Source organism: Erpetoichthys calabaricus, chromosome 11 (assembly GCF_900747795.2).
Source record: "Erpetoichthys calabaricus chromosome 11, fErpCal1.3, whole genome shotgun sequence".
Classification (NCBI taxonomy): domain Eukaryota; kingdom Metazoa; phylum Chordata; class Cladistia; order Polypteriformes; family Polypteridae; genus Erpetoichthys; species Erpetoichthys calabaricus.
Genome location: NC_041404.2, coordinates 107,730,830 through 107,753,014, shown reverse-complemented (window position 1 = coordinate 107,753,014; position 22,185 = coordinate 107,730,830). Strand labels below are relative to the sequence as shown.

The 22,185-nt window shown below is 37.0% G+C and overlaps 1 protein-coding gene across 1 annotated transcript in view; it reads left to right on the top strand.

Annotated features, from left to right (window-relative positions):
* The first annotated feature begins 5,950 nt into the window (after nt 1-5,950).
* The window catches only part of ddx46 (DEAD (Asp-Glu-Ala-Asp) box polypeptide 46), a 155,973-nt gene continuing 139,738 nt past the window's right edge, over nt 5,951-22,185 (top strand). Inside the window, exons 1-3 of the mRNA XM_028813700.2 lie at nt 5,951-6,116; nt 8,958-9,131; nt 20,373-20,495. Of these exons, the coding sequence (XP_028669533.2) occupies nt 6,100-6,116; nt 8,958-9,131; nt 20,373-20,495 (314 nt within the window). The 5' untranslated portion in view covers nt 5,951-6,099. The remainder of the gene's footprint in view (nt 6,117-8,957; nt 9,132-20,372; nt 20,496-22,185) is intronic.

Here is a 22,185-nt window from a genome sequence, read left to right as displayed (position 1 = left end):
CCAGATCAGCAACACTGAGGTTGAGGTGTTGGATCAGCTGGCATCTCCTGCAGATGTAGCCCTCATAGAAGGATGGCTCCTCCAAGCCATCCTCTAAAAAGTCCAACATCCAACAGGACTTACATTGCCTTGGCCTCATTATTAAAATTTGACTTTTAATAGTCAACTTTTTTCTGTATTAAAACTAAATGATTTAACTTAAATGGTAAAACTAAAAAAATTAAGCCAAAAAATTAGATTAAAGAACTGCTACAGTTATTTTTAATGTTTCTGGACCTTAAGCTCCTGTAATATTCTCCCTCTCGACTGCCTGCTGTTTGTCCTTCTACGAGGTTCACTTTGCTTTTCTCTGTTCTCCTAACTGTGTGCCCTTCTTATTCCTTACTTAAAAGAGCTCAGCTCACACTGTTTGCAACCCTTTGTATTAATTAATTAATTTGTTACACTGTCATCCTCTTAACTGCTCTACTTTTCTGATAGCTAAGACCTGTTCAATCTTTTACAGTTTTTCCTTCTTTCTAAGCAGAACTTACTGAATATTCGCTACTGGTTAATTTCTTATGGTCTTGTTTGCTCCTACAGCAGTTTGTGCCTGATCAGTGCCTTAATGGCAGTTGTCTGCCTACATTCTGCAGATCCCTTCTCTTTACTGCTTTCAAGTCAGCCACTGCCTTTTTTCCCACTAAGGAATCATTGTTACTGTTACTTTTAACTATTCCTTCCTACTATGCCGGTTATTTACTCACAGAGATGCCATTGTTAGCTACTGCTGCTTACTGCCCTGCCTCGCTGATGCTAGTTTAAATTCAAATAACAAGAACAAGTACAAGTATGAGTAACTTTTCCAACTGCTTCCTTAAACACTCAGCTGCTATTGCTCCTGCACAGGCAAAAAAAAAAGACAAAAAGCTTTAAAAATTCCCAAACAGCTCCTTGGAAGCAACCAACACGCAAAGTTTTTATGAGCAACATGTATTTTTTTATTAACTTTCACACCTCAGCACACAAAACTCTTCCATTTGCAAGGATGACTCCAGCACATAGTTCCATAGCCTCCTGTTCTGGCTGTGACAAGTCATAAACTTCCCATTCAAGTAATGGAGCATCTGGCATTAAATCAATGGCAAAATCAAAGTCTCAGTGTGGTGATAACACTAGAGCTTGTTGCTTATTAAACACATCAACATACTCAGAATATTCAGAAGGCAGGATTAATATTGTATTACAAATAACTGGTGTTGATACGGTTCTTAAACAATTCTGAACATAGTATGAGCTCCATTTTTCAATAACTTTTGTCTTCCAGTTACGAACAGGATTGTGCTTGTATAACCAGGGGTATCTGAGGATTATTTGAGGCAACGTAGACTGAATTACAAAAGATAACATCGTTTCTTTGTGAAAGATTCCAATTTTGACTGAGAGCAGGTATGTAGAATAGTCTAAACACTCAGAGCCAATGGGCTGACCATTCATTGACAGGACACAAGGTTTATACTGAAGGAGTACTGGGGTATTGTGTAAACGCTCAATAATGGAGGAAACTAATAAAATTCCCAGTTGCCCTTGAGTCGATCAAAGCATTTATTATAATATTATTAACTATACAAGGGTTAGAAGAGGATATTAATGACAGTGCCCCCTCTTGCCCCGTTTGGTTATCACATACCTGGACAAACTTTGATAAAGAAAATGAAGCACAATTCTTTCTAATAAACAGAAAGACATATATACTTGGAGGCATAGGTGGAATTAAGATGAATTGTATTCGGAATAGTAAGTAGAAACCACATCTTCACACAAAGGGTCCTGAAAATCTGACATTGTAGCAATTGCCAAAATGGCTTTTGAAAATCGGAACAGAAATTGGGACAATGTTGTATTTTGTCCATCAGTGAGGTGTATGTAGCTGAAATCATTTTGGTTCCAGAAAATATATCACCTAGATTGGTATTGACACCACAATATTATCTGCATTTTGTTTTGGAGAATGAGAGTATTGTTTATATACAGATTAGCTATTTTCTTGTAGCAAGTCATACAGTAGATGGACAGGTAGAATGTGACAAAAAAAACAAGGCAAATTTAAACCATAGTGCATGAAGTAAATGTTTTCCCAGAATGATTTAGACAATTTAGCACTCATAAAAATGAACAGCAAGTTTACATGATGACATCTGCCTACTGTCTCATCAAGACAACCATGTAAATCTATTACAGATTTTGATGTCCTTTTGGTCCATTTTTGATTCTTCTCTTTACATTAATATTACTTGTGTTTATTATTTATATTCTTTGTTTTTCATTTTGTCCATGTTTCAATGCATTGGTTATGTTCCATGTGTTTTGTGGATGGTGCCCCAAGAGATATGCCTATAAATTCGGAGGGTCTCCCACAGTTTCCAGCTGTTCATTTGAATGTGCTTAAGAGTGGTATGTTCTTGTGCTTTTTTGTGAATTATTGGATATTCAACCTGTTTGCTCTGTTTTTGATCTTTTCCATTGGACTGTGCATTGGGACTTTGTTTGCTTTTCAAATTGCCTTTAATAAGCATTGTATGCCCTTTGTGCTCTTCGGGGCTTCACGGTTTTGTTCAGAGCATTTTTGTTAAAAATAAATCTTTTATTGTATAAAGATTCCCCCTCTAGTGGCCATTTTTTGGAACTGATTTTGGAACTTTTGGAAACACTCAACTCATAGAGCACTAACATGTCAGAAAGAATAGAGATAATTAATACCTTGCCACAGAACCGCAGTATGAGGACATGTTGGAAAAGATCACAGGTGGGCATCTATAGATTTAATAGTCTACTTGTTGCATTTTGATGAACATGTTACACTTGACTATAAATATAAGAATGCAGGTAGAAATGACATGATTGCAGCCTGATTTTATAGCTGAGTTCTCTACTTCTTTCACAAAAAATCATAAAAAGAAAGAATCACAAAAGAAGATCTCCACTTAGAAATCCTTTCATTAGCAACTATTTATCTGGTATTCTGGATAACAATAATACTGTTGTGATATGTGGCCGGCCTTTCATCCAGGCCAATACCCCCAGGCCGCCAGGTGGAGCCTTTCCTGCAGCATGGAGGTGCCCCAAATGCCAGCAGGGAACACTGGACAATGTAGTTGTTATTCTCAGCTCTGTTGGATACCTTGGGGCCTGCTAGAGGACGCTGCAGGGAGGCACAGAGACTATTTGCCTTACGCCCAGGAAGTACGTCAGAGTCATGTGGACAAAGGAAACAATGTGCTTCCTGGGTGAAGAAAAGAAGGATTTTTTATCTGACCTGGAAGTGTTCCAGGTCACATGGACAGAGAGGGTGAAACTCGTCCGGGTCATGGACTATAAAAAGGACTGTGAAAGACCAGAGCGTTGAGCTGAGCTGGGTGGAAGGGTGGCAATGCGTCTGGGAGTGGAGGATTGTGATTATTGTATCATTGATTATTGATTTATGAGTATTGTGGAGTGGAGGGTGCTTTGTGCACTGTTTATTGTTCAAATAAATTATATTTGGACTTTTACCTGGTGTCTGAAGAGTGGTCAGAGGGTTCAAGGGGTCGAGAGGACCTTGAACTGTCACACTGTATATTCTAATATATTCAAATATTATGTTGCAAGGGTGCTGGAGCCTAACATGGATAATAGAGGAGACAAAATAATTATTATCTTTCACCATAACAGTAAGCATAGCATTAATTAAGGCATAATATGCCATGCTTTAAATATTCTTTTAGAATAATATATTTTATATTTTTATTTAGACCAGACTTTACTCGTTATTATAAAATATCATCAAAACAACTCAATTCCAATGATGTCTCAGATTATTTACTGTTAAACAAAACAGTATAGTTTGAAGATCCTACCTTTAACATTTATACAGCATATATTGAGGCAAGATTAAGAAAGTTGAACAGGTTTTCGGTGTAAAGTCTCTGCCTTGCATACATGGTTATTTTTATTAATAGTTGTACAACAGATGTAAATATGTTATCAATATCAAAATTTTCAAAGGTCTCATAAACAAGCGCATACAATATATTAAATGCTGTGTGCTTAACAGAAATGGAAACAAATGATTGTCTTGTAAGAGTTCAATTCACAATAGCAACTCAGCCTTGTAGTGTTTCTTGCACTAGTACCATATTCTTTGGTAGTGCTGAACCACCAAATATCTACTAACTTGATTGTAATTAATAGTAACTGCTGCATAGAGCAAAAATTCTCTATCTGTATTGAAGCACTCTAGCAAACAAGACAAACTGGAGACAGGATTTAATGTTGTCGCTCAAACATATCCTAGGCATTTTTTTCAATTAGAACTAAACAGATTTTATTTTCTGTGGCCCCACTGTTTGAATTATGTAGTTGTATCTAGAAGACAATGCAGAAGTCTGGACATATGAAATTTCATATAGGGATGACAAGTTCCATTTTCCAGTCAGTTGGGATGGTGTATGTGTCCCAAATTAAAGCAAAGATTGCTTGAAATGCCAGGAGGACAGTCTTACCACCAGCCTGGAAAAGTCCACCCTGGATACCACAGATCCCTGCAGCCCTCCCTACCCTCAGCTGACTCACGACCTGAGCAATCTCAATGAGACTGGGTGGTTCACAGCCTCAAGAACTGTGGACCCAGCGATGTCCAATGTCCTAGCCACAGGATCAGCTTTAAACAGCTGTTCAAACTAGCCAGCCCATCAGGTCACAACTGTACCTTCATCCATAAGGACTGTTCTATCACCCACCCTGACTGCAACTCTCTGAGGCCATCCAGTGTGAGGCTGTCCAGTGTGAGGGTCATTTTCAATGGACTCTCTACCCAACTTATGCAGTTTGTTCCAAAATTTTACTTTGTAGGATGATTGGGCAGACTCACCATAAACTTAAGTCAGGCGTTCATGTGTCTCATTTGGCTTTTTCTTTCATTTGTGAGAAATATTACCACTGAATGTTGCTCCAGATCTATAATTTTCTTACTTGATTTGCTCAAGGAATCTCCTGACTCCTGTCTTTTGGAATGTTAGACTAGCACTGAGCCACAACTGTGTATGAGTAACCTTGAGACATCTCACAACATGCTTGCTATTTTTCTTCATACTCAGGTAGGTAATTAGAAAAATTATTGAAAACCCCTCGAATTAGTATCACCTTCAAAATAATGTAAAAAGAAAAAAACTAGAGAATTAGGCTCTGTTTGGGAACATTAATGGTTTAGTGCATGGGTGTCACTTTTCTTAATTAAAGACCTGTTTTTGGTGCTAATGAATTACTTTTACTGTTACTGTTATTTAAGAGTTAGAAACCTCAATTGCTTCTTTAATTCCTTAATTACAAGCCAAAAAATTCTAAGATACAAAACATGTCAACACATGACCAGCTAACCTGTGTCCATCACATGATTCATGAAAATAAAGAATGTTGAAGGTCTCAGTAACATTGATCTGCTCAGGTTCAAAAAATATTTTGATGGTGCTTTCTGCTGTGGCAGAATGAGAGCACAAACAAGCCATGGAATTACTTGTACATAACGAGTTAAATTAGCAACAAGAGTCACCTTCTAATTATGAAAATGAGTAGAGTGGAATTGGTTGGAGTTTATGTCCCCCAACTTAGCAGGTCATCTGTTGATTCACTTCACATCTCATTTTTATTTGGCTGCCATTTAAGGAGAAAGGAAGCAATTCAGATGAGTATTAAATAACAAATACAATTAAAATGAGTGGAAAACGTAGTAAATTAACAGTAGAAATTGGTTAATGATTAAGAAAGAGGAACGAAGGGAATCCGTACGGCGCTGTGGCTGTGCGGCTCTACAAGTGGATGATGTTGGTTTGCCTGGAAAAGAAGTCGGAGCACTGCTGCGCGGTTATAAAATTGTTGTTCCAGAAAGCCCACTAGAGGCACTGTGGTTAATACGCATTGGTTCAACGACATGCTTAGGCGCCCCTCTTGTGACAAACTATGGCGTCCTTTACTGTAACACGCAAGGGATTGTGGGATAGTGCCTGAACGCAAAGACCGCGGTTACGGTTTAATTTAAGACACATAGAAAATAGTCGATTCGTGTCGTTCTTATAGAACGTGAATATGGGAAGAGAGTCCAGGTATGGAAAACCTGCACATTTAAATACACATACTAATTCTATTTCTTACTGTTACTTCGCATCGTCGTTTTAAATTGTCAGTTACGTAAATAATGCCCATTAGGCCTAAGTAAACAACTGGAACGTTTGAAGTGTTTTTTGTAGGAGAAAAGTAACATTTTAGCCCATACATTTCTCCCTATTAAAAAAAAAAAAAGAATACGCACGTGGTTTGTTAAAACTATTTGATTTACGCGTTTCTGTTTGCTTAAAGAATTTTAGGTGAATGAACATTATTTTTTACTAAATTTAATTAAAATGTCGGGTTTCGACTTCAAAAGCATTTGTTTGTTGAAGGATACTTTAAAACATACACATTTAAGAGGCAACTTTTGATTCTGTTTCTCGGTATTACATAAATCGAAGTTTTCTTAACATCCGTAACACAACTACCCACGTTCTCTTGGTGAATGTAGCTTTTTTTTGTAGAAAACAGGAGTGTTAAACTATTTGACTGTCTAAATGCTTTTACAGTGTTGGTATGTTACTCCCAGGTTTAAAGATGCGTTAAGATTTTAGCAGGTTATTATGTTCAGACATTTTATAACTGTGAAACTACAGACTTGAAAGATTTTTCATACATGGATAGTTATTTAGAAAATGTGTTATTGGCTTTGATTTACGACCACGATTCTTAGGAAACATCACATCATCGTAATAATAATGACATTGAATTCAGAATGAACTGGCAAGATCCATATTAAGGATAACTACTGAAAACAGGCATTTTATGTATAAAAGTTCTTATATGCTAGCCTGAGACACAAGATTTAGAGATAAGAAATGCTACTTTTCGGGTTTCAATACAACTTATTTTTGTATAGCGATTTTCGCAGATTGCAGGTGCAAAGCGCTGTGAACGATTATTAGTTATTGATTATACTAACTACTAAATACAGAACTGGTGCACCTGTAAATATATTTGTCACAGCACAAACGGCAATGTAGAAATGGATTAAACAAATGGAAAACAACTATATCGGTCCATTAATTAATTGATGAACTGTGATCACTTGACTACGGTGGAGATTAAAATTGTAACACAGTCAGATATATAGTCACAGTCCTGGAGATCTCGGCTAACCTGCCGCCTACCCGCTCTTGTGTTTGCTATAGTGGAATGCTGTGCTGTGCTGGCCTTTCATTCTGAGACGAGAATCTTTCCATCTGATGATTCCAACTCTCCTTTATCTGAGGTGACTTTCATATGCAGGAGAGCAGCCTGGCAAATACCACGCATAAATTCAGAATAACAGTCCAGATATTATCTTCGTACATGTGATATTTACAGTTATTTGTTATTAATGAAAAGCTCTCTGAAACAGTTGCCATACTACACCAAACCATTTTTAAGCCAGCTTAATCATGAGCCGGGTTGAGGGGGCTGCTGCCCATCTCAGCAAGCATAGTGTGTAAGGCAGGAACAAAATCCTGGACTGTGGAAGGAAATTGAAGCACTTTCAGGAAACCCTTATGGACACAGGCAGAACATGTACATTCCATGCAGGGAGGACCCTATACATGGACCCAGGTCTCCTTACTGTGAGGCAGCAGCACTACTGCTGCTCTGAAACTGTTGCATTGTGGATACATTTAAATGTTATAATGCAAATGTAAAAAAATATTTTATTTTTCCTAATTATTTGTGTGCTGATTTGGGGTTGGGATCATCATTTTAGATGGTGATTAATACATTGCATTTTTTTCTTTGTTTAAAATAGTTATTATTAGTGAAAATAGTTATTAATAATTAAAGTGTTATTAGTGGTATAGTAATTATCATTATTGTCACACAGCTTTAAAATACTTTATTCAAATACCATCCCAGTGACTGTCTCTGTTGTGTAGTTTCCTCATGTTCTCCAGTTATCTTGCTGTATTTTAAAGATGTGCATATTATAAGTTGATCAGTGGCTCTGTATCAGGTAGGTTGGGTGTATAGTTCTTGTGTCCTATGATAGACTGGCATCTCATCAAGGGTAAGCTTTGCTTCAGGTGTCATAGGCTCCTGCAACCATATTGTACTATGTGGGTTTGGAGAGTTAAAAAACAAATGAGTGAATATAGCCAAAGCCATCCTGCATGTGACAGAGACCGACATAAGTAAAACTTTTAGTTGTGTTAAATCTTGCAAAGCCACTAGCCCAAACAGCATCCCATCCTGTGTCCTGAAGTCATATGCTACCCTGCTGTCATGGGTGTACAGTGATGTCTTCAGCTTGTCCCTGTTTTTATGTACACAGTGTTTCAAGGAAAGCACAATTATGCCTGTGCCAAAGAAATCTGCTGTTTCCTGCCTGAATGACTATCAGTCCATTACATTAACCTCAGTGGTGATGAAGTACCGGGAGAAACTTGTCTGTAGATGTTGCCATGTCCCTTGCCCTGTGCAGGGACATCTGGAAAAGAAAAACGCCTATGTCCGGATGATGGTCACTGAGTATAGCTTTGCCTTAGTCAGAGAAGCCCCATCTGTGGCTGGGTTATTAACTTTCTGACAAAGACCACAGTCAATCAGTTTTATCAAAAAATAACTCGATGCTTATCACTAACATCTTTGTTCCCTGAGGCCTTTTTCTTTGTTTAATAATATGAAGTTAGCTGATCTCAAGTGTTCCTGGTGCCGACTATGTGAAATATATACTACAGGTCTGATGTATGACTGCTTCAACATGTGGTGAGCATGAAATGTTCCCTCAAAAAAGATTTGTTTATTAAAGGATTTCTAGGAACTTTTTTGGAGTTGGTAAAAATATAATTTTAATAACTCTTCTTTACATGTGATTCAACTGTCTTTTGCAGACATTATCGAAAACGTTCTGCCTCAAGGGGCCGCTCAGGTAGTAGATCCCCAGACAAACGCTCCAAGCGTGATGATCGTGCACGCTCTCGGAGCAAAGATCGAGACAGAAGAAGAGAGCGCTCACGCAGCAGAGACAGGAGGAGGTCCAGGTCTCGGGACCGCAAGCGTGTCAGGTTAGTCATTTTCCATGGTAAATCAACAAAAAAGTTCATATTGTTCTGCACCTTAGCAGAAGTATTATTTTAGGGTTTTAAAATTTTTTGCTTTATTTAGATAGTCCTAGGGTGTTGTACCGTGTTAGCCATTATGAATGTAGCGAAAAGCCAAGCAAAATGACACCTTTTATTGGCTTTTTAGTTAGCCAATAAAAGGTGTCATTTTGCTTGGCTTTTCTCTTTATTTAGATGAAATCGATAATTTTACCTGGAAATGCTGATTACATTTTTTTTCTTGTGTTTGCTTATACTGTGTATGTGAAGGAATATTTAGTAAACCTAGTAAAGTATAGCTAATTGAAACTATTTAAATATTATAAAATCATATTTGACTGTTTCCAAATAGTGCAGGGCAGAAAATTGTCCTTTTGGTTCATTTAAACTTTTCATGGACACCAAAAGCTCTTTTGTACACATGCTGATGTAATACTGGGTGATGAATTAAAATATAAAATTTAATTGATATTGAGATTATTTTGATCTAAAATGCAATACTCAGTATTTCTCGTTATGTTCTAAAAACCGGTTATAGATTGAAAATCAAAACCATTATACACATTTATATATACATTTTCAATACAGAACCCAAAACCTGGTATGACACAAACAAAAAAATAATAAACACAGTGCAAAACTTTAAAATGTTTATAAGATAATATAGATAATGTACAAGGCTGACATACTTAACAATTTTACAAATAGACAAATTTTACTGTTAAGCTAGCAAGCCTTAGAGATTTCAAGATAACAGAATGTTTGTATTGTAAACCAATAGGCCTACCAGTGAAATTTACAATACTTAATCCCTTTTGATACCACAGCAAAAACAGAAATTTCATTCAGTGACTTTTTATTAAAGTACTTCCATTTTGCAGATTCTCCCTATTCTCTTTTTTCTTTTTTTCTCTTCTTTTATCTATATTCACTTATTAATTTATCTATTTACTTATTTTTACTAAGTTTAAGTTTTATTATGCTGCCCATGCTCTCTTTCTCAGGGGTGGGGGTTGATTTCTTTTCAATCCTATTCTTGTAAAATTGATCTATTTGTATGGAATGTTGTCATACAATAAAAAATATATAAATACTAACACTAACAACAACTTTAAAATACTGGTATGTTTAAGTAAACTAATATTGGCATTCATAAATTCCAACATGCAATGCAAGGCTTGAACATTGCTGTGTAGCAGAGATGTGGATTTCTGCCCATTGTAGCAACATGGGGTTATAATCTTACGAGAATTTCAGTATAGGGTCTATAAAGAATGATATATCCTGAACTATCTGACTTGTCTTGGGATGTGCACATTCTAAAGTTATTGTCTGACATTTTCAGTCTAGTAAATGAAAACTGCTAAATCCATGTTAAGTGTCAAATTTCAATTATTATATGTACTGTTAAATTAGTGAACTCCAAGATAATTCCAGATATTTCCATTTAAACAAACTGTTGAAAAACATGTTGTTACCAAAGCAGTTGGTTTGTCAGAGATAAAAATCGGTTAGGTTCCTAACATTTTCTATTGTAAGCTTTATATCTGAATTGTGTGAATCTGGTTAAAAATATTACTAATGATAATATTTAATGGATGAATCAAATTAGTTCAAATTTTAAATGTCAGAAATTCACGATGCTTTAATTTTCCAAATGTTTTTTTTTTTTAAACATTAGTCCCAACTTTAAAGCTTCCTGTGTGAAATCTAACATTTCAGTTTTTATATTAATCTTGTGAGTGATCAAATTTTTGTTATTGCTTATGCCTGTGTACAAATCCCGAACTTGAAAGTTACATGGGCTGTTGTTACTTGTACTCAATACATTTATAACTGTGAGACAGCATTACATTCTTCAATGTTCCATTTATATACATTATATTACGCGTGCTTTTACTTACCGATTGTACTAATCAACAGTAGTTTGCCTTCAAAAACCAAACGACTGAAACTTATTCAGTGTTTGCAGATTCGTATTTAACAATGAAATGTGCTGTTTTGCTTATCCTTCTAACTGCATGTTTCAGCAATTACATGTCTCTGTTAACACAGTATACATGGTATTAATAAAGAGATACGTGCCTTTTCCTTCATAGCATTGAAACACTAAATACATTTTATTCTGGTGTTAACAAATGGAGCAACTTGTGTCATTGGTAATGTAAACAAGTGAAATAGCCACTTTGTGTGAATCTTACTTCCTACAACTTTTTTTTTTTTTGTGCTGGCAGTCCTCCCATATCCATCTGTCCTATAAGCCGAATAGTGGATGTGTATGAGTCGCACTCCAGTATGACCCTGAACTGTATACACCTGTTAGAAAATGCACAGTTGCTTGGACTGATGGAGAACTGTAGAAGTGCTATTTACAATCAGAGAATGAATGCAAATCCTGTGTTTGCTCACTGGGGCTATGTACTTAGATATTAATCTTGTTATCTTTTCATATTCTATTACAAATGTGTGATCATACAAATCAGCGATTGATTTGATTGGTAATGTTATTTCGCTCTTACAGCACACACATCTGTTTTTGAAGTAATTCTTGACAAGACCTTTTTATTTTCTTTCAGACATGTGTTGATGTGGTGGTGTATCATCAACACTGTGATCCATTTTGATAAGTAGTTTTATTCCGTTTTTATCACGTTTTTACCTTCTGGAGTAATTTGGCTACTTGCAGTCGTGTGTGAGTGCAGAACCAACTTTCTTGGTACTACAGATACTGTAAAAAAATGGTATTATGTTTTATAAACTTTGGTACTGAATTACTTTTGAGATATTGATTCTTGGTACATCCCTAGCAAGCCTATTGTATGCTAAGCAGCAATTTTAAATTCTTCTTTAGCTCTTCTTTTTCCAATTGAAAATGTGAGCTGCTGTACTTAACACTATCTGTCTCACTATCCAATCTCAAACAGGGAGTGTCCGTTTTTTAAAATTAAAGGATAAAATAGAAAGGTCTGAATTCATTAAAGTAGCTTTTCTTTCCATTTGTTTAATGGAAAGTACAACTCCTCTGATACCTTTTTGTCAGTTTATTATTCCACTCTCCTTTCCGTAAAGGCTAATGTTCTGGTCTTCTCTCTTTGTGGTGAAGTCTGCCTTACTGCTCTCTGTTTACGGGAAGTTTACTGTTTAAAAAAAAAAAAAAAAAAAAGCATCGCGGCTCAGCTACTGTAAAACCTCATACAAAGGAGCTCTACAACTAAATTAGTATAAAGCTTTAAAAACGGTGGACCCAAAAAAAAAAAATTGGTCTTTGTAATGGCCAATTTACCATTCATTGATAGCCTTTTGTAGTGAAGATTGGCCGATTAAGATTAGCAGGTGATTGATTGGATCATCAGTAGTATACATAGGTACTCTACACACCTAGTGCCAGGTATGAGTCTGTAAGGGGTGCTTGAAATTCTTGGTAGGGAGGTGATATTTCGTTGGACGTGGAGCTGTTTCAACTATGGTAAGCTGTAGTTTTGCATTTATTTTCGATATAAATAAACAGTGAAGTAACATCTTATTAAAATCTGGCATTATAAAATCACAGATTTTTATTTCATTAATGTATATTTTATTTTCCTTTTAATAATTTGAATCTGAATTTCCCCATGGGATGAATAAAGCTTTTCTAATCTAATAATCTCTGCTCACAAAATAATATGGTTTTATATTTGACTTCCTCCATTAATCTTAGATATTCAAAGATCACCATGTGCATCTATATTTAAAAAAGGCAAAGCCCTCACTGACTCATCACTAATTCTCCCACTTTCCATATAGGTGGGAAGCTGAAATTTCGCGTGCTCATTCCTTGCAGTGTATGTACAAAAGTTAGGTATGTTTCATGTCCTATTGCAGCACCCAAGGGTGGGGGACGGGTGTACCCCTTAAACTGTATACAGGTAAAATTACGTTAAAACGAATATCTTTACAACAAAATTTTCATTACAATGAAGTATGTTTATGGTCCCGACAGCTTCCCCATATGACACGAGTCTATTGAAATCTCGTTACTACGAAGTACATTCAACAGATACTTTTATTACAATGAAGTGCACAAAAGACCTTGAAATGCCTGAATGGATCATCCACAGAGCAGTTAGTTCTGTGGCCGCAGCTCAGTTGTGCACAATGATCCCCAAATAGAAACACTGTAATTTTTATTTCTTTCTTTGAACTTTCCTCGTACTGTTTTTTGCCTTTTTTTGTTTCCTGTGGTTTTCAGTGATACCTTTTGCTTATTGCTCGTCAACATTTGAAAAACATCCATTGGAATTTAACTCATTGTCACCCTCCTATAGAAATGGCAGACACAAAAAAAGATAACAGTTCATATTAGTTATTAGTTAATACTTATTCATTTTTTGCAGCTCTCGATTGCGGCAAAAAGAAAAAAGACGTTGCCAGTGAATTCGGAGTTTTGCCATCAACACTGTCAACTTTCTTGAAAGACAGAACAAAAAAAGAAGAAAAATCTCGGGTTGCAAATATATTTGTACTGCTGCATTTGAAGACGTCAAAAAAGCAGTTTCTATGTGGTTCAGTGATGCTCGTTCAAGAAACATTCCTATTAATGCGGCACTCGATCAAGAAAATGTCAGGTTTCTAAACTCACTTGGGACCTCTCCCAACTAGACAGCAAGCCGAAGAGCGTCCCAAAGTGCGATCTCCGCGTCTGTACGGGGCAATACCAGGCTCATAGGTATGCTGCGTCTCTCCACCAAAGTAAACAGAAAAGATCTCGATGGGTGATGCAAGGTTAGGAGCACGTAAATTGTTAATGCAGATAACAGGATTACTTGATCACTGACCTGCACGACCCTGCCTGACTGCTGCGTCTGTGTATAGCAGAGTGGCAGATCCCGCTACAATAAATAACTGTGCCGTTCCTATTTCAAGCTGAATGAAACTGGTTTGCTAAAGTACTGAGACTCAGCCTCGTGCTTTGGGGTGCAAGACAGGGACTTATAGCGCGACCCCGATCTTTTATGATTTGTTTCTGTGGCGCTTCACTGCATCTTCCACAGATGCTGCAATCGCGCTTCAGGACGCATTTCAGCGTGTTGTTCCCGTTTTTGGGGGGGGTCTCAAAAGAGTTCAGAAACCTCACAATATGAAGATAAAAAAGGATGATTCGGCTTCTGATTGATAACTGTGCTGCCCATGACATGCTTCCACATTTAGATAATGTTCGCATTGAATTCCTTCCACCCAATTGCACAGCAGTGCTTCAGTTATTGGGTTTGGGCATCATTCGCACCCTGAAAGTGTATCATCACAAGGAAATGCTGAGAAAAATTCTCATCAGCATAACTTGTAGGCAGGAGGAGATTAAAATTAACGCGAAAGAAGGTATTGAAATGATTGCAAACGCCTGGACGCAAGTTAAAGAAAGCACTATAGCAACAAATACAGAATCTCATTGCAACAAAATTTTCGAACAAAGAAATATTTTTTAGGTCCCTGGGAGTTTGTTGTAACAGAATGTTGTATATAGATAGGGGAAAACCCTCCTCACTATTTCTGCAACTTCCAATATACATAGGAAGCCCAACTTTCCTATGCTCATCCTTTACACTGTACTTACAAACGTTAAGTATGTTTCATTTTGTGCCGTGCCCCGTAACGAACTTTAAAAAATAACGTCTTTTTGGCGGTTCTCACCATTATGCTGTAAAGAACTTTCGGAACTGACCTCTCCGTTTGGCGGTTTCATTCCTTATTTCCATTAACAGACGATCTATTTCACAGCAGAGGCACACAAGGGCTGCCCCCGGTCCCCCTTCCATTATCCGCACAGCCGCTGTCCGCGCACCTACCAGGTGGTTGGCTTCCTGCCTATATACATTAACAACATCCTGCACTCATGTGCCTCCTCACTTGGTTCCTTACTTTCTTCAGCTGTTTATCATGCTCACTGCTCCCTTCTTCTTTACTCCACTGCTTCAAGACAGGTTCAAGGTGTGGACTGATAGATATGATAATGGTACAGGAGACAATTATACTACGCAGGACCACTATAGCAGTGAAATGCTTAAGCTCTCAACCTATGCTTCTGCATGTGAACTGATAGCTGCTGCAGAATTGTTGTCGCTTTCAAGTGTATATAAATGGGGAAATATTTTACACCTTTGGACAACCTGGAATGCCTGTTAAACATCTTGGATTCACGTTTATCAATGAAACCTGTTGTATCTTTACAACAGTTGACAAACGCCTAATGTAACTTGAACACAACACGTCCTCCAAATACGAACCTGATTGAAAGAAATAATGATAATCAAATCATTGATGACAGCAACACTCATAACAGTAACAAATCAATTACATTGACAATCATGTTGTGTTATTTTTAAAATGTTTTCTTTTCATAACTTCTTTAATACACTACTTCTCTGCTGCAAAGCGTGGTTATTTTTCTAGTCATGTGTAAACGGTACATATGCACAAAAATATTGCTTAAGCCCGTTTTCATACTCGCATCGAAATGTATAAAAACTAAACTTGGCGTAATACCATGCACATTTTCACAGCAGCCTCAGACCATGCGTTTGCACGTTTCTGCTCCATTTTGTAAAGACTTAGAGGAATTGTGTTCTACGTGCTCTTTTGCAATTTTCTGTCAGCTTTTTAGCCACAGGAGCTTTTCAACATGAACTGTATGACCAATCTGGCATATCTCAGTCCCAGCTGTATGGAATGGTATTATGTGCTTGTCGTCCAGATATAATATTTTGTTTATAGTGAGGTTGAACTGGCAAACATCAAAGCGCAATTTGCAGTAATGTTCGGTTTTCCAAATGTAATTGGAAAACTGCACACACATTGCTATAAAGGTGCCTTCAGAGAATGAATTTGCTTATGTAAATAGTACTAGGGTGTTGTACCGTGTTAGCCATTATACTTGCCAAGATACTTGCCTGAAGAAGGGGCCCGAGTTGCCTCGAAAGCTTGCATATTGTAATCTTTCTAGTTAGTCAATAAAAGGTGTCATTTTGCTTGGCTTTTCTCTCTTATGTAAATAGAAAGGATTTCCACTCTCTTATTGTAAAAATTATAAGTAATGCAAAAATGCGTCTAATTAATGTTGGGGCTAGATATGTTAGTACAGTGGAACCTCGAGATACGAGCACCTCTGTATACGAGAAATTCAAAATACGAGGAAAGTATTAGCGAAAAATTCAGCTCTAAATACGAGCATTGGTTCGCGTAACGAGCCACGAGCCAGGCTGTGGGTATAGCTCGCGGCTTAGCAAGGGGGCGTGGTAGCAGTTGCGAGCCGCGATCTGCGGTGTCTGCGTTTCTCACTTAAGTGCACAGGTGGGAAACTGCCCACATCCATGATTGTTCCTGTGGCTGATGGGCTGCAGCTGCCATGTCCTCCCCGCATATATAGAGAAGCGCGAGTCGGTTAAGGGGGAGAAAAAGTAAAAGAAAAGAGAGAGAGAGAGAGAGAGAAGGCAGGCAGGCGAGTGCAGGCTCGCGTGTAGCTGAACAGGTGAGCCAAACAGCTGAAGCAGGACGGTGTAGAGAAGGTCAGCTGCATTAAGAGTGTCTCGCCTGTTGCAGAGCCCGCAGGTGAGACGCTAACAGAGAAGAAGCACCGGCGATTGTCATCTGTTTTTTAAAGACGGCATCCTTTTGACGTTTTAACCTCGTGTTAAAGGATTGTTATTCTTGTGTATTTTAAACCTCCACTTCACAACTGTTTTAAGGATTATTTATTTAAAGATTTATTGAATGCTCTACTGCACTTTGGACACCTGTTTTGATTCTTTTAATAATCAGTTATATTATTTACCAGTGTTATTTATTAAAGGTAGACTACAGTATATATAATTTATCAGTGTTATTTGTTAGGAAAATTGATTTTTATGTTAATATATTTGGGGTGCAGAACGGATTAACTGGATTTCCATTATTTTCAATGGGGAAGTTTGTTCTAGATACGAGAAATTCGCTATACAAGCTCAGTTCTGGAACGAATTAAACTCGTATCTAGAGGTTCCACTGTATCTTGCCAAAAATTTGCAACAACTTGCTGCTTAAATGGGTGTGAGCCCTGGAATTCCACCACCTCCTCCAGTGGTGTTGACATTCAGGCAGTGGGCTGTGACTTATGTTTTCATGTTGATTTTGATATCTGACCACTTTTTTTTTTTTTTTTTATTTCGAGCACTGTGCGACTTTCTGAACTTGAACTTTTGATTGCCTCCGCCACACTGTGGTACTCCATCAATTTCCTTTTGTTGCTTATACCATTGCTTAAGCTACCAAATAGTAAGTTTCTCCTTGCCTTTACTTCACTGAGCAGGACCTCCATTTCACATTCACTGAACTTCTTCTTTTTTACACATGCTGTTGCCTTTGTCTTTTAACAAAACACTGAGCAGAAGGTACTATTTATATTGATTAGCATATTCAAATAGGCAAAGTTCTGGGCGGAGTTGGGGTGGGGCTGTAGGATTGTGCATGTGCATTAAATTTCACGTTGATTGGGACTGTTTACGTTCAGTTTTATGAATCTGAATTTTTTTTGTGTGTACGTACGTTTGTTTCTTGTTTTATCCATACACCATGTTTAATGTAAATTCTGCGCACGGCATTATACATGAGGCCACAGGACAATGCATTTATAATTGTTAACTTAAAACAAATGTGGTAAGTGTTGAATATCTATTGTAAATGGAAATTCAGTTCACATGTTAAAAAATGAAACTAAAATGACCGGTAATGCAGTTTACCCCATATACAAACACTGAATATTTCTCACAAAGGCTGCATCGTGCAGATGTCTAACATCAAGTGTGGTGTGAATTACTGGTTGGTGTAGTTGTCTTTCCACGGACAGAATTTTAGCTTGCAAGTTAAGTAGTCAAAAGTGTATTTTGCTGCAGCATTATACTCCTTTTGCTTGTCTGGCCTAAAAGTATGCACTGATACAGCAAACACATAGTTAAACATTGTTTAGAGTAAGCCATTTTTCAGGGGAGAGAGGAGGGCACATAGCATTCAATGCACGTGCCTGGATAACCTCTTTAAGTGCAGCAACATATTTTATCTTTAAATGTTGTACTGTTTGAACTGTCTTCCCAGGTAAAAGTATAACATTTGCAAACAGCAGAAGTAAACCCTGCCTGTTATAAACTCTTTCTCTTCTGATCCACAGAGCATTGTTTTTCCTACAGGGATCATGGGCGGCGTTGATGTAGTCACACTTAGAAAGATCACTGGAGATTCTGCAGATTTTACATACCATTCTGAAGTTTTTATAAAGTAAAAGACCTGAATGTTACAATATTGAGATTTTTTAAATATCAAATCAATCAAAAATTCAATATATTGCCCAGCCTTAGCTGATATTTATTGTAATATCAAACATTTTAAATTGCATTTATTTTAAGGTCTGTTGCTATATTTTTGAAAGCTATGTTTAAAAAGTGATTTTTTTGATGATGTCAATCGGAAGATAAAGCAGACAGTACCTTCTGTTGACATCTCCCTCTGTAGAATACTAGAATATTACTGCTTAGCTATTTATCTAAAAAACATACAGAAATTACTTTACAAAACAAATAATCTGAAAAGAATGAAAATGTTTCAAACAGGACACTGACATCAAAAACTTCATTAATTAATTATCAAAAATATATATATATATTTTTAATGAGAATTGTTTTGATACCAAATATAATTCTGTGTGGTTGTTATAATTTTGTTTTGCTTATGCACTAGGCAGGCTTAATCAAGTTAGTCATGAAATCCACGTTTTCAGAGCACACATTTTTATTAACTCTTTTAGGGCGGATGTCGACTTTTGTCGACAGGAGGGGTTGAAGGCGAATGTCGACAAAAGTCGACATCCAGGGATAAAGGGCGACAATCAGCTGTTAATGGCGACAAATCTCACCGTCACGTCACAGGCATTCCCTCTGTGCTTGGAGGAATGCTAGACTCGTTGACTCGGCAAATAAACATTGCGTGTGCGTGAGTTGCGAAATGTAAACAATGGCAAGATGGCACCGACATGTGAAAAGGCAGCGAAGCAAGTGCAGAAAAGAAAACACTTGGCAGACGTTGTTTTGCGCATTACCGCAGAGTCGGACTCTTGATTTTTCAGAATCGGACTTTATTGGCAGTGATCAGGAGATCGAGCAAGAGAGTTAGAAGCAGGCATCAGCTGATCAGACACCAGCCGATGCCGCGCGAGCGGATCTGCTGCCAGTTGAGTGCCTTCGCGCAGCCGATGCGTCTACGGCAAGATTCGCATGGGATAAATACACATGCATTGATCCGTTGAGAGCCGATATGGCTACCGGAGTTTACAAGACGGCATGGCTTGCTTTTGGACACGACAGATCACCAGCTGCTGTACTTCAGGCTGCTCTCTCCTGATGCTGCTTTTCAGCTACTGTCAGACGAGACAAACAGGTAGGCAGAGATTTTTTTTGAATCGCGGGCTGCGTTTGCATCGCATTCTCGTTATTCAAAGTGGAAACCCACAACGAAAGACGAGATGAAGCGCACTGTGGCATTACAAATAGAGATGGGACAGAACTGGTGAGATAACTTCAGGGAGCATTGGTCCAAACGTGTTTTGTCCCCTGGTGGCTTAGGTACGTGCTGCTGCAAAGTTTTATTCACTTCTGTAATAAACAGAAGCAAATCCCATGGGGTGAGCCAGGCTATAATGCCATACATAAAGTTCATAAAGTTTCAGAAGATGAAAAGAGGTGACAATACGGTTTTCATGCAGGCAGAAAACTTGGTGGCAGTGGCATGGCACGATGGCAAATGGGTGACTTGTCTCTCTACAGTACACACTAACAATATATGTTAGAAAATGCAGCAACAGACAATTGAAAAATAGGCATCAAAACAACACATAGAGAATTCAGGCTCATACAACATGCAAGACAGTAACATTTGTCAAAAGTAAATATTTTTTGTTGATTTGATATGTTAAACAATTGCTTTGTGTTCTTTTTTAAAAAATGTTAGTTTTTGGAAAAAAATTCAGCCCTGGGAGAAAAGAAACAAAAAAAAATTAGCCCTAAAAGAGTTAATAAATAAATATAGATAGATACTTTATTAATCCCAAGGGGAAATTAACATACTCCAGCAGCACCTTACTGATACAAAAAATAATATTAAATTAAAGATATAGCACTTCTTTTAAGCATTTTCACCTTTGCTTTTTAGACGCTCTAGGAGTCGTGAACGACGAAGGTCTCGCAGTCGTGACAGGAGAAGGTCTCATAGCAGGAGCAGAGGTAGACGGTCGCGCTCAGCCAGCCCTGTCAAGGGAAGGAAAAATGATGAAAGGTAAAATAAATTATCCTCTTAGAGAAAAAATTTATGCCAGTGTTTTTCTTGTGGTGTTGTGTTTTTTTTTTCCAACAGATAAATATTTAAGTCTTTTAGGTTGCTTAAATTTAAGAAATAGGTTGTGAATTGTTATTACTATATTCATTATTTGTCTGCCATCTTTAAATTATCAAAAATGAAAAAATACTACTTTGGAAAGTTAAGAGGAAAAGTGAAGTATAAACTAAACTATTGTGTTGTTCTTTTTTCATATCAGAGAATTCACCTATAATGGTTTCTTTACGAGCCGTAAATTAGGCTGTAAATGTGTCCTGAGATGGGCAACATTATAATGAGAGGGGGTTTCTTACATCTGACCTTGTGTCTGTTTATATGTTTTAATATGGCTGAAAGTTTCAGTGCTTCCTTCATCACATATTCCATGTAGTGGTATATTTTTCAGTTTATTGCTTTTTACATTAATATAGTATCATTCATGTTAATTAGTGCTTATTTATCAATTACATGTTAATTTTGTGAACTGTTTTACTTTGCTGTGTTTTTCTTTCTTTGAATGCTACCTTAACATTAAATTATTCTGCATCTTTTTTTCACAAATTGAGATTTTAGAGCAATACAGTGGTTTATAGGACCTTTTGATTACATTTATAATTGTCCCTTTTTAATTTTTGTGTTTTATGCTAAATATTCACCTTTCAGTGTTGCTTTTATGTATAAAAATAAATAAGTAAAATAATAGTTTGACTGCACTGGGGGGAGAGTAATATGCTGCTGTATCAAAGACAGGCTGCTTTAATATTTAAAGTAGTTAGTTTAATCCTTTATGAATATATTTTGCTGAAGGTAATAAAGAGCATTCCCAAGCCAATGTGAAATAAGTGGTATAAGATTTTTCCAGTTGAACCAAATTAATAACTGAACTAACAGTAAAGCAAAGTCTTTTACATTAAATTGAGCATTGGGACAATGTGTTTGATGCCACACACTCCCTGAAGATCTTTTTTTTTTTTTTTTTTAAATCTCGCAGCCTTTGCTTATTGCCTAATCTTTCTACAGAACCCAAAGTTTGGCTTGTATGTATTGATACATATAAAAGTAGTTAAGCTGTATATGAACCATAAAACAAGGCCCTTTTTGAAATGTAAAGTCTAGAGGTATATTGGAAAACAGAGCTAAATATCAGGCACAAACTCTTTCATATAGCTAAGAGTTTGTCAGAATATTTTGGTTACAGACAGGGGAATGATGAGGGAGTTTTTATGGAATTTTAGATTTATTGGGATGATTTTGTAAATAAATAATATTTTTTCCAAACATCTGTTTTCTGAAAAGCAGTGACAACAATGTCACTTTGTGTTTTAATCAATGAAATGAAATGCTCAAGGGTCACTTAATATATATATATAAATATATCTATAATAATAAAAGGCAAAGCCCTCACTGACTGATTCACTCACTCACTGACTGACTCACTCACTCATCACTAATTCTCCAACTTCCTGTGTAGGTGGAAGGCTGAAATTTGGCAGGCTCATTCCTTACAGCTTACTTACAAAAGTTGGGCAGGTTTCATTTCGAAATTCAAAGCGTAACGGTCATAACTGGAACCTCTTTTTTCACAATATACTGTAATGGACGGCAGCTCGATGGCCGTGGGAGGAGGAGTTGAGTGTCACGTCATCACGCC